This window comes from Alosa alosa, chromosome 7 (genome assembly GCF_017589495.1).
Source record: "Alosa alosa isolate M-15738 ecotype Scorff River chromosome 7, AALO_Geno_1.1, whole genome shotgun sequence".
Taxonomy (NCBI): domain Eukaryota; kingdom Metazoa; phylum Chordata; class Actinopteri; order Clupeiformes; family Clupeidae; genus Alosa; species Alosa alosa.
The window spans coordinates 32,158,451-32,173,083 of NC_063195.1; the positions used below are offsets into that span (position 1 = coordinate 32,158,451).

Sequence of the window (14,633 nt, forward strand, 5' to 3'; positions counted from 1 at the left end):
TTTAACTGCTTTACTCAATGCAACCTTCTGGAGTAAATTATTGAAAGAGACATTGTAATTCTTCATTATATACAAACATCAGAGGATGCACATTTGATACCACCAATAACAAAAAGCGCATAGTCAGCAGATGGCGTCTCGTCTTATGTCATCGACACCTCATAAATTTTGATCTTTAAATTCATCACAGACACCAACTTGGTATTTCATGACAGTTCCACAGAGATCTGCATAGGGGAAAGTCCATGTCTTGCGAATGCCCAACCTGAAGTCATGAAACCGTATAAAACATGACCCTTCAGCCTGTCCTGAGCGTTAGAGTTCTTAGATGGGTCCCCCTTCTGCTCTTCTACCCGATGCAAGCGCAGCCCGCCGCCGACAGCTTCTCCACTTTGTGCCAGCGGTGTGCGTTGTCCAGGAAGACCATGTCCTCGTGGTGCGTGGGCCGGCAGCACGGCATGCTGTGCCACATCTGGCCGGCCGGCGCCGCGCGCAGGTGCCCGGCCTGCAGCAGGTTGGCCAGCGTCAGGTCGTGGTTGGAGCGCTGCAGCGGGCACGCCCCGGCGCAGTACTTGAAGCGCACCATCTCGTCCGAGTCGTAGCCCAGGCCCAGGTCGCGCACCTGGACGAGGAGCGACTGCAGGCTGCAAGACACGTCGCTGGCGCTGCGGCGAGACCGAAGGGCGAGGGCTCCGTGGAGTTCCTCGGCGCTCGCTCCGGCCTCCCTCGCCGCTCTGGTTCCCTCCCCGTCTCCAGCAGACTGTCCTTTCAGCTCTGAAAACCAAGAGAAAGGGGACCGTTTGTCATCTCTCATGTGCTGACTTGTTTTCAGAACAAATCCGTACTGATAAGAAGGTCCTTGTCGCAATCACAACCAACAGCCATCAACATACAAACAGCCAACACTTCACAAGTTCACAGTAGATCTTCATTTCTTAGAAAAGGGGGCATTTGATGTCATGAGAGAATAAGAGCCCATTGCTTATTCGATGGCATAACTAAACAAACAAGACAAGTATCTCCTTGTTCTACGTAGGTCTAAGGAGCCTAAGCTCAAAGTGTCCTGTCTTACCCAGAAGTGAGCGTAGCCAGTGTCCCGCTCCCCTCTGCAGGCAGAAGAGCAGCACCGTCAGCTTCAGTAGGGACCTCATGTTTCTCTCTCTGTGTGATCTGCTTGCCTCTTCTTCTTCTTCTTCTTCTTCTTCTCTCTGACTGGTCGTGTTCTCCTTATCTCTTCCTTGGATGAGGATGCGGATGATGTGGAGGTAAGATGCTGGGATGCATCGGTCCTTATCTCCCATTTATATCCGCCAGAGGTGGATGGAGGGGGGTTGCAGGGGCAAGAGGCGGTGTCCTAATATGCACCGGAGTCTCATTGCTCACCGGAGCATCACTCTCTCAATCACCCTCGTGAATCAATTAGTGACATGTCTGACCATGGCAAGCTGACCAACCACAGGAGCAACTGTCTGACCGCAGCCTGAGATATTATACAGATGGTACCAAATGTTCTGCAGGTGTTTTCAGATATGCAGACTCAGTACTAAAAATGTCAGACGCGTCGGCCGGGGATAAATTGTAACAACGGGACAAAGCCGCCACACACAGTATTGTGACAAGTGGCCATAGATAATGCCAACTACAGTAGGTCCTATTGGTAGAGTATAGAAAAGTAAATACCAAGCTAGCGAAGAGTGTGTAGAAAACATACAGAGGTACAAGGAGACAAAGCAGACACAGGGTTAACTGAGTGAGTAATAGTAGGTCATAATAAAAAAGAAGAAAGGATGACAGAAGCTATGCTAATGGAAATTCTTCTGTCCTTCCCACTGGAATATACATAAATTTGGGGATTTGATCAAAAATGTGTTTTTTTTCTCTCTTACCTGGCCCTTAAAGTATTTTGTTCCCTTATGTAAGGCTGAGAGAAAGCATGTGGGTATTAAAATGGGGTTATGGAAATTACCGCCCCTGGAAATTCACTCGAACTGATATAATTTAAAATTGTTTATCCATTTCAACAGCCAACAATATAGCATGACTCAGATTGGCTAACAGCAAACAGCTTCAATCTGAACCAGAGAGTTTCACACGGCCTACAACTAAATCACATTATAGCCGAGTTAATATCACAACAACAAAAACAGCTCACTGATTTGTATTGCAGTGTATTCAGTCAATAATAATAATGGCACAAACTGATGGAAGTGTCAACTTTGCTCCCCAAATTGTCTGCAGAGTAGTCTTAGCTACCCTGAGAAAACTACAGACCAAGTCATAGACTTGGGCCTTCTCTTGGGTGGCATAAAGCTTAAATTCTTTTGGTACTAAATGTCAAGTGATATCAAGTAATTGGTTGAGAAATGGTAAATGTTTGTGATGGGTTTTAAATGCTAAATTAGAATTCTAGTCGTGTACTAGTGGAGCCAGCTCAGTTTAATATGCGATCATAAGAATGTTCAAGAATACTGAGGTGACAGGTGGCCGTAATGCTGGACTCTTGGCTACACATCAGAGTTTTCTGTTAGTTGGTGGATTGAAGTCATTTAGTGAGGGCTGAGCTGGTAGCTAACCTTGTTGCATGAAGTTATTGTTCAGAAGTGCCAAATAGACCATGAAAAGGCAAAGGCCTTATATGATATCCTATCAGAATACTCTCTGTACTGTCATCTCCGTATCATGTTGACCTGGAGAGCTCAATGTTTTCATAGCCTCACTTGAGAGGCGCACATACATTCTGGAAAAGTCTCTCTCTCTCTGTGTGTGTGTGTGTGTGTGTGTGTGTGTGTGTGTGTGTGTGTGTGTGTGTGTGTGTGTGTGTGTGTGTGTGTGTGTGTGTCTTGGGCTAAACCCTACCTGATTTCCCACTAGTCTGCATACAGGAAGGGAGTGTGATGCCCGGACTCCGCTGCATTCCTTCCGCTGGGATCAGAGCAGGCCGGCGTGATGGAGATGCTGCGGAGATGAGGAGTACAGTGTGAGAGTGAGTGCAGCAGAGTCTCTGGCATTTTAATACTGCACCTCTCAGGAATCCAGAGCTGTCTGACACGGGGAGGAATGGCTGGAATCTTGATTCCTGTGTTCATATCATGACACAAACACGCATGCTATCACACAGTGTCTCAGCTAGCTCGCACTTACTGCACTGTGTCATTGGACAGTTGTGTCTTTTGTTGGCATTTAGAGTAGTGGAATTAGCATTCAATACCTAACGTAATACCAGCTGAGTTGCAGCTCGATATATTGTGCGAGGGATGCTACAAAGTGACCATTCTACATGTCATGGTTAAAGAAGGCCTCTGCTGCAAGTCCTCATGAAATGTGTGGAGATGAATTGCATATTTGCGTTGCGTTTCCAAAGTGCATGAGAATGCCAACTTCTAATTACCATGTGTACCATGCTCAAAAGCAGATTGAGACGGCTATATTCCCATACATGCATATGCTGGCAGACATTGAAAATGCAGTAGAAAACTATGTTTTTCTGAGAGGTTTTACACTGACGCTGCAGTGCAGGCTAATTGATACGTCATGTCCGTTTTCAATCGTAGGATATAATGATTCATTGTGATCAATAACGAAACATAACACAGATGCAAAAATAAAGTCAGAAGAATAAAACTTGTGTAGGATGCAGTAAAACGTGGACATGAGTGCGTTGGTAATTAATAACTGCACCCAGCTGCCGTAGTGGGACTCCACCTGCTGCTGTCTGAGGCCTATTCTCCTGGGTCAGGCCATATAGGGCTCGTCTGCTCAGGAGCAAGGAATGTAAGGAGTGGTGATCCCGTAATGGGAATCATTCTGCAGGAATTAGCACCGGAATCTCAAGCTTGCCCTGCAGAGCTCCTGTTTATGCTGTAAATCTGACATAACCGGAGAACCTGAGCCGTGAGTTTGCCCCCGGACTCCAAAGTCATTTCTGTCACACTTTGTGATGTGAAAGTTTTCCAAGATTTCCAGCTTTTTCTAGACCTTGTGTTGTCCAGGTAAAGCTATACACAGATGATAGCGCTGGACTGTGCTGTCCACAATTACCTCTCCCTAATTCTCTTTATCACTGCTTAATTGACTGATTGGGTGGTGAGTTGGACTCAACCTCTGTTTTGGTTTGATTGAAAATCTTTACCAATACGAGTAATAAATACAATTCTATTAGAACAAAGCTTTGTCTTCCCAGAGTTTATTCGGTTTCTCCACCCAAAATAAGTGGGGAACAAGTTCTTAGAGAGTTAAGAAGAGATTGTTAGGAAAATGAGAAATATAGGTACATCTGGTTAACTCCTTTACATATACTATATTTACTATACTATATTGACTATTTTTCTATGGTCTTTTTTACTCTACAGAGGTCCATAAGCAATACTGTTTGACTCCTGCCTATGAAAAGATGTGAGACCCTCATCATGATCCCCCCTAAATGATGTTCATTTTAAAGCGATGGTTCGGAGTAATTTCACCCTAGGGTCCTTTGCGCCATGACCCCGAGCCAAACACCCTCCCAGAACCTGTTTTCCCTTGGTCAAACCCTGGTCGAGTAGTGCTGTCAGAAACTAATGACGTTCTGCAGTCATAATGGAACCAACTTTTATCTCGTAAATTACCCCACTAATAATGCCCTGAATGGTACGAAACTTCTACAGGACTTTTACGGGCTTTTCCGAAATCACGGAAGAAACGTCGACGCAGCGGTATAGTAGCAGATACAGAAGCAAGTGTTACTTAAAATTCCTGGTGCACTTACAAACTTTCTAATGCCTCGTTATTGGACTAAAGGTCATAGTTGTACTACTGCAGAAGTTTTGTACCATTCAGGGCATTATTAGTGGGGTAATTTACGAGATAAAAGTTGGTTCCATCACGACTGCAGAATGTCATTCGTTTCTGACAGCGCTACTCGACCAGGGTTCGACCAAGGAAAAAAGGTTCTGGGAGGGTGTTTGGCTCAGGGTCATGGTGCAAAGGACCCTAGGGTGAAATTACTCCGAACCATCGCTTTAAAAAAACCTGGAGGATCACAATACAGTCTTCATTGAGCATCTCATGTGGAGAGGTGACATCACTGCATGAACACTTGCTTGAAGGTAGGTTTGTTCAGGGGGCCTTGGTTATGATGATTCTAAAGGCCCAGCACTGACAGGGGGCCCCCAGAGAGCCCCCCAATAATACTATCAGGGGCCCCAGAATTATTGTCTGTCATAGGGCCCAAATTTTCTAGCAGCACCCCTGGGTAAAATTCCTCCCTGAAGAGTGTAATGCATGTGGACTAGAATTATTATCAAATTTGGCAGATTTTGATATTAGATTGTTTTAAATATAAATTCTACACAATAACCTTCTTATTGTATAGGACTTCTTAAACTGGCCTCATATTCTAACAGCAACCAGCAAACATTTGAGTAGAGGTTCTTGGGGGGTCTATCTAAATGTCTGTATGATGCTATGCAGACGGAAACATGCTCAATTACTTAACTCTGCACAGACTCAAACAGGCCAGTCTCATAGGCATATGTATAATACAGTACAAGTGTATTTGGAAAAGAGCATGGCTGGGCTTTGTCATAGTATTTGTTTGTTGAGAAGAGGGAGAGGCTCTGGACATGCTTTTCTTTTCCGTAGCCTTTCTCTTCTCCATAGCCTTTGCATAGGCTACTTCTGCTATGTAATGTCATTCATTTTGTATCTTGTATCATTTTGTATCTTTTTTTTTTTAATTCAGTTGCCAACCATTTTTGACCTTGTAAGTAGATATTAATGGCTAGCCACTGACAGTAAACAATTCAACAAGCCTCTCAATAGAAGACAATAGAAATAGAAATAGAATAGAAATACCAATTGATGGCAGAACTTAATTTCTTCATATGATTATAATCTGACCAGAGATAACTAGTCCATTGCTGATACTGAAAAGACTTCATCAATCTCCTCAAGTATTTGACTGATTTTTATAAATCATACTGCTCAGTATGCGCTGCTTTGGAGGGTAACTTTACTATTCCAAACTAGACGATGAATTTGGGTGTTTATGACAGTGCAGTCGCCACAAAACCGATTCCCTTCTTGAACACAAGAAGGCAACAGAGCTTTTTCTTTTCCCTCTGCCATTTCCCAATGTAGAGTAATACTTCTCAAACTGTGCTGTCTCTTCACTGCTTATCTATTTCCACGTCACTGTGACTCAATATTTCAAATCCCTCAGCTCTTGGCAATGAAAATCTTTGAATTGTTATTAAGTTGTAATATAATAACCATTAAAATAACTGAAAATCATATGGAATACAGATTGTCAATGTGTTGGGGTTGCAGGTATGACAGCTTGTGAGGGAAGACCCTCTGTAATCTAGGGTTTAAATGCTCAACAGTTACCATGTTGGTCAGAAATGTACTTTATTAACAAATTTGTAAAAAAAAAACATAAAACATCAGGAATTGAACTCTGACCGGAAAGCAATGGAAATAATGCTCAAATACTGTCATAAATGCTGTCAAAATAAATTAACAAAAACATACACATCTACTCAGCTGTTTTTAGAGGTATTATGAATTCTAGTGGCACAATGAGCAGTCAATTCATTCAACTAAACATTGTTCTCAGCAGATACATAATCATGCTTATTAATGGAGACTATATTGGACAGTCCTGCAACATGTAGATGTAGTTATCCTGTACTTGTAGTTGCCCAGCAGAGGTCAGCAAATGTACATTAATGATTTCACAGTGCGCTCCGACTTCCACATTGGTGGACCAGTGTTGGATGATGAATTTAGCTCTCAGCAGCAGGAGATTTGACCCACATTAAACACATTAAACAGTCTCCAAGCATGTCTACACGTAAGCACTGACACTGATGCTGCTAACTAAAACTGTTTTCCCCACCATATGGGTGATGTAGTCATCTATTTATAACTAGAAAGAAGAAAAGCTTGGTAAAATCCCTGTCTTTAATAGTTTAAAGTATTTGACATTATACATTTTCTTATTAAAACACAGACGCCTTGGCAGAGGTCATAAAGAGAGACTGGGAACACATGAGTGTTTCCACCAGCCTCTCAGCAGCACTACTAAAGCTATTAATATGACGCTGTGGATATTACTTTTCACTGCTCAGCAGTTCACATCCCACATCTGCGTGTCACCAAGATGTCTCTTTCCCTGACAAAAATAAAACGCAGATATCCCTCCCTGCATGGCTTTCAAAAGCTCCCATTACTTGTTTTTTTTTTTTTTTGTTTTGGGTTTTTTTTAAAGCTATATATGGTTTAACACCTGTGTACACTTAGACTGTCAGGGAACATGCCAAGCTGTGCTCTCAGATCTATGCGTTCTGGCCAAGTTTGTGCTCCAGCAGTCAAACAGAAAATGAATGGAGAAATAGCCCTTTGTTTCAGGCCAAGGACTGCAGGACCAAGGACTGAAAATGCTAGGTTAGCAGATGGATTGAATGTTCTAAGAAAATTAGTTTTTGTTTTGTTTTTCACTCTTGCATAATCTTGTTGATTAAGTTTTATTATCAGTTTACTGTGTGTGGGCATCAGATTTTGTATAAATAATCAGAACGCTCATAAAGAAACCGAAAACACTGGAATTTCCCCTGAAATTGTGCAATATACCTTAATATGTGTTCTAATTCTGATTCTAGAATATTTTATTTTCACTTAACCCATTGGTTAGCCCTTATATGTCCCTTAAGTCCTACACATGATGTGACTTTAAGAATTCCCCTGAAGCTGAATAATTCATAGCATTGCCAATGTGGAGAATACTGCCCCTATATGGGAGGCATGCATGCACTGTTGCCTGTAAATAGGTTTTGTTGTTGTCATCTCATACTGCACTGTAGTTAACAAATCATCCACTATGCAAATGTAATTTCCCATATATTGTAGATATTAATGTGTAAAGACTATTAGTCTCGTTGGGTCTCCCAGTGACACTGTAACATCCCTCTTCACCTTAGTCAGGGCATGTTCTCTGGGGTAAGTGCAGATGAGGTTGGGGCCTCTGGACTCTTGAATGTCCCCTTGGGGATCAATTATCTATCTATCTATCTATCTATCTATGGACACTGACCCTCTGTGGTCGAGAGGGTATCCGAAGTGGCCAGCACAGACACACCGGGTCCTAATACACCTTCATACGAGACGGCCAAGACTTACAGAGGGAACAAAGCCCTGGATCGCTGCATTTCCTCCTGGCCAGAAAAAACAGGCTGTGCGTTGAGAATGAGCCCAGCACCGTTATAGCCTTTTCATGTCATTGAATTGCCCCCATTAGCACTGGAGGCTGCTGGAAAGTACACTTTTATTTCAAGTGCAGCCTTCCTCTCCTCCACTACCCATAGATGTCCACTGTTTGTGAGGTCATTGTATCAGGGAAGAGCTTCCTTTGATCAACAATATTGCATTGACCTTGACCACACCGCTGAGCTATTTTATTATTGAATGCGAGTTCCTGTGTACCTCCCCCTCTTAACATTTTTCAGACTCCAGAGCGCTGACCTGTATGGCGCTGTGTGTCTTTCCCTTGTGACTCACCTGATGCCACGCGGGACCACAGCCATGGCCCTACCGCTCGGCACAAAAGGCGACGGGGCAGGTGCCAGCGCTGACGTGCCCCTGATTGCATTTCTCCGGAGTCTTTAGCGCTCCCCTGGTGCCTGTGTGACTACACACTGGTCAACTGTTCTCCCCGTCCGTCCGCCTGCTTACTGTTGCTGAGCATTTGTCATTCAGATGTTTTTTGGAACGGTATCGAGTTCTGTTTTTTTTTTCTTCTTGGGAGGGAGGTGATTATTTTTGTCTTTGTAAAGGTTTTTGTGCGTGTCCTAGCGGCACAAAAGGGAAACCTTCCTGTCTGCCGAGGATTTCCCCTTGTTTTCACTCGAGAACAATTTATCTAAAATAATCCGATGCATTAGGCTTTATTCATCGGATGTTCTGCTGAAGTCGTCCAAGTGTAGTATCCCCTGTGTGCCATTGTTTGTTCTCTGAGCTGTACTCTGTAAAACAACACCGCCTTGCTGGAGAATTTTTTTTTTAATAGTTCATTGTGTGCCCATTTCATACCATGATAATTATCACTCAACGTGTTTGGACAACATGATCGCAGCGTTCAGTGCCAAGTCAAATGGGTTGCAGCTATGCTAACCTGTTCCCCGTGTGGCACGACTCCATGGTGTTACAGTACAAAGCAAAATCCCCATTAGCGCATTAAAATGACCATTAACAGCTCGAGTATGCCGCTGAAACCAATTACCCAGCTGTTAAGAGTGTCAAAATGGGCATGTCGCCACCATCCCATTACTATCGCTCTCTTTGATATCACAACTATACCTTAGTCTTTAAGTTTCGGAGGCCAAGGGGTTATGAGAGTAGCTCTGCAATATGTCAAATAAACCTAAGAAGTTGATTTATTGTAAGTGGTCCTGGTGGAACGTGCATTTCGCGTCGAGAGGTGCAAGCTTCACAACGTCATTGCCCCCATTGTAGGCTAATGTTCATACTGTAGTCTGCAGTGTGGGCATATAATGGCATTTTTGAAACAAGTGTAAATGGAGTAAGGATATAGCCTACCTATAATTGTTATAAAGTGTCTTCCTTTAAAGAAAATAAAACGGTGTTATTTTACCCTAGCACAAAATTGATTAACCTCAGTGATTGAGTGATGAAATTCTGATTTATTTCAAAGGCGCAGAAAGTCACAAGCGCCACTGGCCTGGGGGGTTCACGGGAAGTCTCAGCCTCGGGGTCTCCATAAATCGCGGCGCGGTAGTAGCCCGCTGAGTCCCCCTCAAGTTTATAATTAGAACCATTCCTTGCTTGGCGCGATGGAAACATGCCTCTCGTTCTCCAGAACAGAGGCATAGCATAACAAAGAGAGGAAAGTGTACGCATCGGGCAAACACGCTCTGGTAATTGTGCACCGGCGTTTTCCAAAACAGAGCTCATTACCATACAGGTGTGTGCTATGTGACCAGCGCCTGCTGGAGCGAGGGCGGATAATGAGGAAGGGGAACTGCCGCGTTTGTGACGCCTGTTGCCTGGTTTCTTTTGCATGCGGCCTACGTGACCGGTGTCTGGAATGTGCAGGTATGCGATTTGAGATCGGAAGGGGGGGGTGGGGGTAGGCCTACTCACTGCAGCTTTTGAACCTCCAGCACCCCTAAATAACGTCAGACATACTCAATAAACATGTAAAACTTTATGGGATTCGTGACGTGCTGAAGAGATTCCACATGGCAACGCCGAATATTGTTAGGCTATGTGGAAGATCATAATATTAAAGAATATCGAGATGCATTAGATTATATTACAGCTCGTGCATGCCTTTGGTCAGCAGCTCTCTGTCTACAGGTGCAGCATGCGTACACAGCAAGGCCAAGCTGAATATGAGCCTCAGAAACCTGCTGCTATTCACGAGCCTTTTGGGAAGATCATTTTCTGCTACACCCTGCATTAAGTGTATTTTCTGTACCATACAACCCTTAACACATCACAGCTGTGCTGTTGTCACTAGGTGCTGGGCCCCCACACCTGGACAATCGGAAACACATGTGGGATTGCACCCGAGCTGGTTACCCGCCTTTAGATGTGGCTCTTAACACTTTCGAGCTCGTTTAGTAGCTGGACTACCAGCCTCATGTCTTTTCAACAGGTGGGTCACCTGTGGCTACCTGTAGTCGCCCAAATTCAAATCATTATTGCTGACCTTCAATGTTCCTGAATGTTCTCATAAAGACATAAGCCACCAGGCGACAGCTGCACTCCTCCAAAGAACGGCACCTGGCACTGCCACCCTCACTACAAGCTAAACTATACCCATCCTTGGAGCCCTGATGGTGGAACGCACTACCAGTTGCTGGTAAAGCAAGTAATACACTGACATACTGCATAACTCATAATTAAACAATATATATCACAGCTGTATATATATACTGTATATATATATATGTGTGTGTGTGTTTTAATTTATATGACAATAATATGATCAGGAAGGATGAAACAGATAAATATTATGGGCTCTCTTTTCAATTGCACTATAACTGACCCCACGTTTTGGAAGAACAGCCAGTGTTGTGTAATAATGGTTATGTCCCTTGCTTTTATGGGATGAAATTAAAAGCAAGAACCACTGTAATACTCAAACCCTCATCAAAACCAAAGCACTGAATGAAAAGGTTCTCTTCTGCCAGATGAACACTCTGATGTGGGAGTTCATCTGAGGTGACGAGTTGCACAATTCAGATGTTATTAAACGTGTTCTCAATTGGACCAAAAAAGTACGAAAATCATGGGAATGAACTTGAGAAGAAGGAGAGCAATTTGTAACGTTTTATCATGGTGACGCATGCAAGCCGACTGGACCACAAACAAATATCCCTCCCAGAACTGGGGCCCAACAGAACATTTGTCTTGATTCTTTAGATAGATAGATAGATACTTTATTGATCCCAAGGGGACATTTTTTAACTCCGGCCAAAGTGAACTGCTCAGGGCCTTAAGCAATGAACCGGGCTTGGTTTGAAGCAGAGCACTACACATATTATCTGGTGCATTGGCATGAGATGGCAAGGTGATGTTGTATCTTTAGCACTATTTTGCAGGCCACACCAGTTGCACTTCATACCAAATTACATTTCCTTCTAAGAAATGCTTTTTTTCTGTCATCTTTGCTTCCTCTTTAGACCCAATGAATCATTCCAAAGTAATTTTTTTGGAAGAATTAAGAGAGCAGTGGATGAAGAGATGATAAGAGAACACGTCCCGTGACAGCTCTGTCCTTCTCCAGTCAGGCGTGTTTTTGGATGAGCTACACGCTATTCCCTGTTTTCATCCATTGTTCCTCCGAAGTGTCAACCACTCTCGGCTTTGGCAGGAGAACCTCGGGGGGGGGGCACGGGAGAAACGATTCGGGAAAAAATATGTTTCAACACATGCAATCAGCACTCAATCCAAAACTCTTATGTTTTTTCCAGCAATAGAGGAGCTCGGATGGTTTTTTTCAAAAATTTTGGGAGGGCGAGGCTCGAGGGATTTTTTGACAATGGACAATGCAGCCTTCATTTGCAACTTACTCTCGTCCAGACCAGTGTCCATCTAATTTGATTTGTGGCCCAAACAGCCTTCCCTTTGAACTCTGACCAAGAAGCATTCCCAGGGAACGCACTGGACTCGGGTCTCTGAATATTCTATTTTTGTATCGAGTTACTGCTCTCAAAAAGGTCCCCAGAATAAGACGACTGGGACCGTCAGCCAGCCGTATTTGGCTGTATCACTTTATCCATATAATGGAAAAAATTCCAGCATCCATCCAAATAAGGCCAATTAAATGTCCATCATATATCTACAAGGCTATATCCACGATTCATTAATATAACCCCAGGCATATTAAAAAAAACCTCTGTCGTAATATTCACAAAGGGAGGGAGAGTTTGGTTTGCTGTGGCTTAGGGATAAGAATTTCTCTGCCATGTCTTGTCCTGTTTTGGTGTGTGTGGGAGCCGTCTTGCGTTAGATAACCCATCGCATGTGGGCCACATGACAGTTCTCACGGAGAACTGGGAAGAAAGGACGAGCCGGAGTCCCTCGCTCGTCCGCTGGCATTCTTCAGAGCATGGGGCCCGAGCGCACAGCAGGACACTCCCCACTTGAATGGCCTTCTCCAGCCTTTTGTGAGAAACTCCCCCCGTCAGCGTACAGGATGGAGGTGGAACGACGATCCCGTTCCCAGTCTTCCCAATGCAAAAGCCTCTGGCATTCCTGGCCTTCTCCGACGTTCCCACCTCCCTCACCCACCGAGTGGGCCTGCCCCAATCAACGTAAGCAGTGGCAGGTTGATTTGTTATACTTTCGTTGGCTCCTGGCTCCGAGATGACAGAGCCTGTGAACAGCTAATAGGGATATCCTTAATACCCAAACTAATGGCGGCCAACAATGTGCCCGTACGGCAGGAAGAAGGGGAGAATAAGGAGACAGAGCTTTCACTCAGCACCTTAACTTCAGCATATTTACTGTACCTACGTACCGTGTGTCTCTAGAGAATTCTGACACAACATAACTTGAGTGGAACACATTGCACGGAAGACATAGTTTACCTTTCAGCCATAAGGCGTAGTCGTATATCTTCAGATCCATTGTATTGTGAAGCGGTCTATATGATCTAAAGAGTCAAGGGCCGTGACCTTTTGGCCATATCATTAATGTCCATGTAATTTCGTGGTTACTTTGTCGCCATCTTGATGAAAGGGAGTCTAGTCATCTAGTCGAGACTGATGAAGTCCTGTGATCAAGTGCAGCACGCTTACAGTAATAGCGATGAATAGATAATGCAAAGTCATATGTCTGCTTTCCTCCAACACGAACATTAATCCTGAGATAAAGGAGTGAAGCTTGCTTTCATTTTTCACCATCAGCTCCCATAAGTCGGGATGTCCTGTGAGTTTAAACACATTTAGGCGGAGGAAGGCCTCTCTGCAATGATTAATGTTTGTCTTTTAGCTCCATGTGTTTTATGAATATAGCTGAAGCAGATATAGATCTTACGGTAAAGGCATGCTGGAATAATGAACAAGCTCATTTATTCAATACTTACTGCTGCAGCAGTTTTAAATGCATTCTCCTTAAAGTTGTTTTTATAAGATGAGTCTAAAAACAATGATTTCACCTGGCTTACATGAGTCAAATCTTTGACACATCGTCCATGGACAAAGACAACATGTTTTACTTGAGCATGAGTCAAGTGTTTGTATTGTAGTAAACTATTGGAGAGGAATGCGTTGAAGGCCTAACCTAAAAATATCTTCGGCATCACAATCACAGACCTCACACATGTTCTTCGTCTCCCTGTAGGACTTAATTAGCCCATGTGTCACCCTCTTGTCATTTCAGGAGGGTCCCAGACTCTCACTCCTCTCTCTCTCTCTTTCTCTCTCTCTCTCTCTCTCTCTCTCTCTCTCTCTCTCTCTCTCCTCCTCTGTCTCATGGCATAATGGAGGTTCCTGTGTTTGTGGCTGTTCCTGTCTCCTGCTGTCACCCGCTTGGCCGTCGCCATTGTTTCCGCAGCGCCACGGCCCTCTTGCTCCTACGCTCCCACATGACAATCCCAGACACCCCCACACACACACACACACACACACGTGAACGCACACAACACACAACACACTCTCAAAGACACACCCGAATCTAGAGTTCTCATTGTGCTACAGGGACCTGGGTGTTTACTCATATTCTCCGTCCCAAACAAATATTACTGTTACAGTGATCAGGGGGGAGCACCCCCCCACCCAGGGGAGGAGGTGGCCCTTCCCTTACAAACACAACATGCAGGTAAACAGCCCGCTGGTCTGCCAGCTCTTTCATTCGCATGGCGACCACAGCGCGGGTGGTGGTGATGAAGATGATAACAGTAACAATCAAATGCTGCTTCTGTCCTCAACGGCCTACTTCCAGGTATAGTGGCAGGGAAATATAAAGTGTCGTCACCGTTTTTGCACAATTAATCTGGATTGAACCAGTTCAGCCCAGCACCAGCTGCTGGGTTATTCTAATGTTGTTGACCTACAATGAGTAAGTCTCAATGTCCATGGACTGAACATGAACCTGAAAGTTGTTTTTGCATGGGTGCAGCTTTGCTA

General features: G+C 44.1%; 1 protein-coding gene across 1 annotated transcript; it reads right to left on the minus strand.

The window, feature by feature from the left end:
* Positions 1-349: 349 nt before the first annotated feature.
* LOC125298359 (artemin) lies at positions 350-1,301 on the minus strand. The gene is made up of 2 exons (XM_048249062.1): positions 1,214-1,301; positions 350-774 (listed from the first exon to the last, which is right to left on the minus strand). Exons 1-2 carry the CDS (start codon positions 1,299-1,301, stop codon positions 350-352), a joined length of 513 nt encoding a protein of 170 aa, XP_048105019.1.
* Positions 1,302-14,633: the final 13,332 nt, after the last annotated feature.

Excerpts from the sequence above, each read along its gene's own strand:
- LOC125298359 (XM_048249062.1), bottom strand. The coding sequence starts at position 1,301 with ATGGGAGATAAGGACCGATGCATCCCAGCATCTTACCTCCACATCATC. Across the intron at positions 775-1,213 it reads AGATAAGGAGAACACGACCA|AGCTGAAAGGACAGTCTGCT; the intron begins GTCAGAGAGAAG and ends CTTGGTTTTCAG.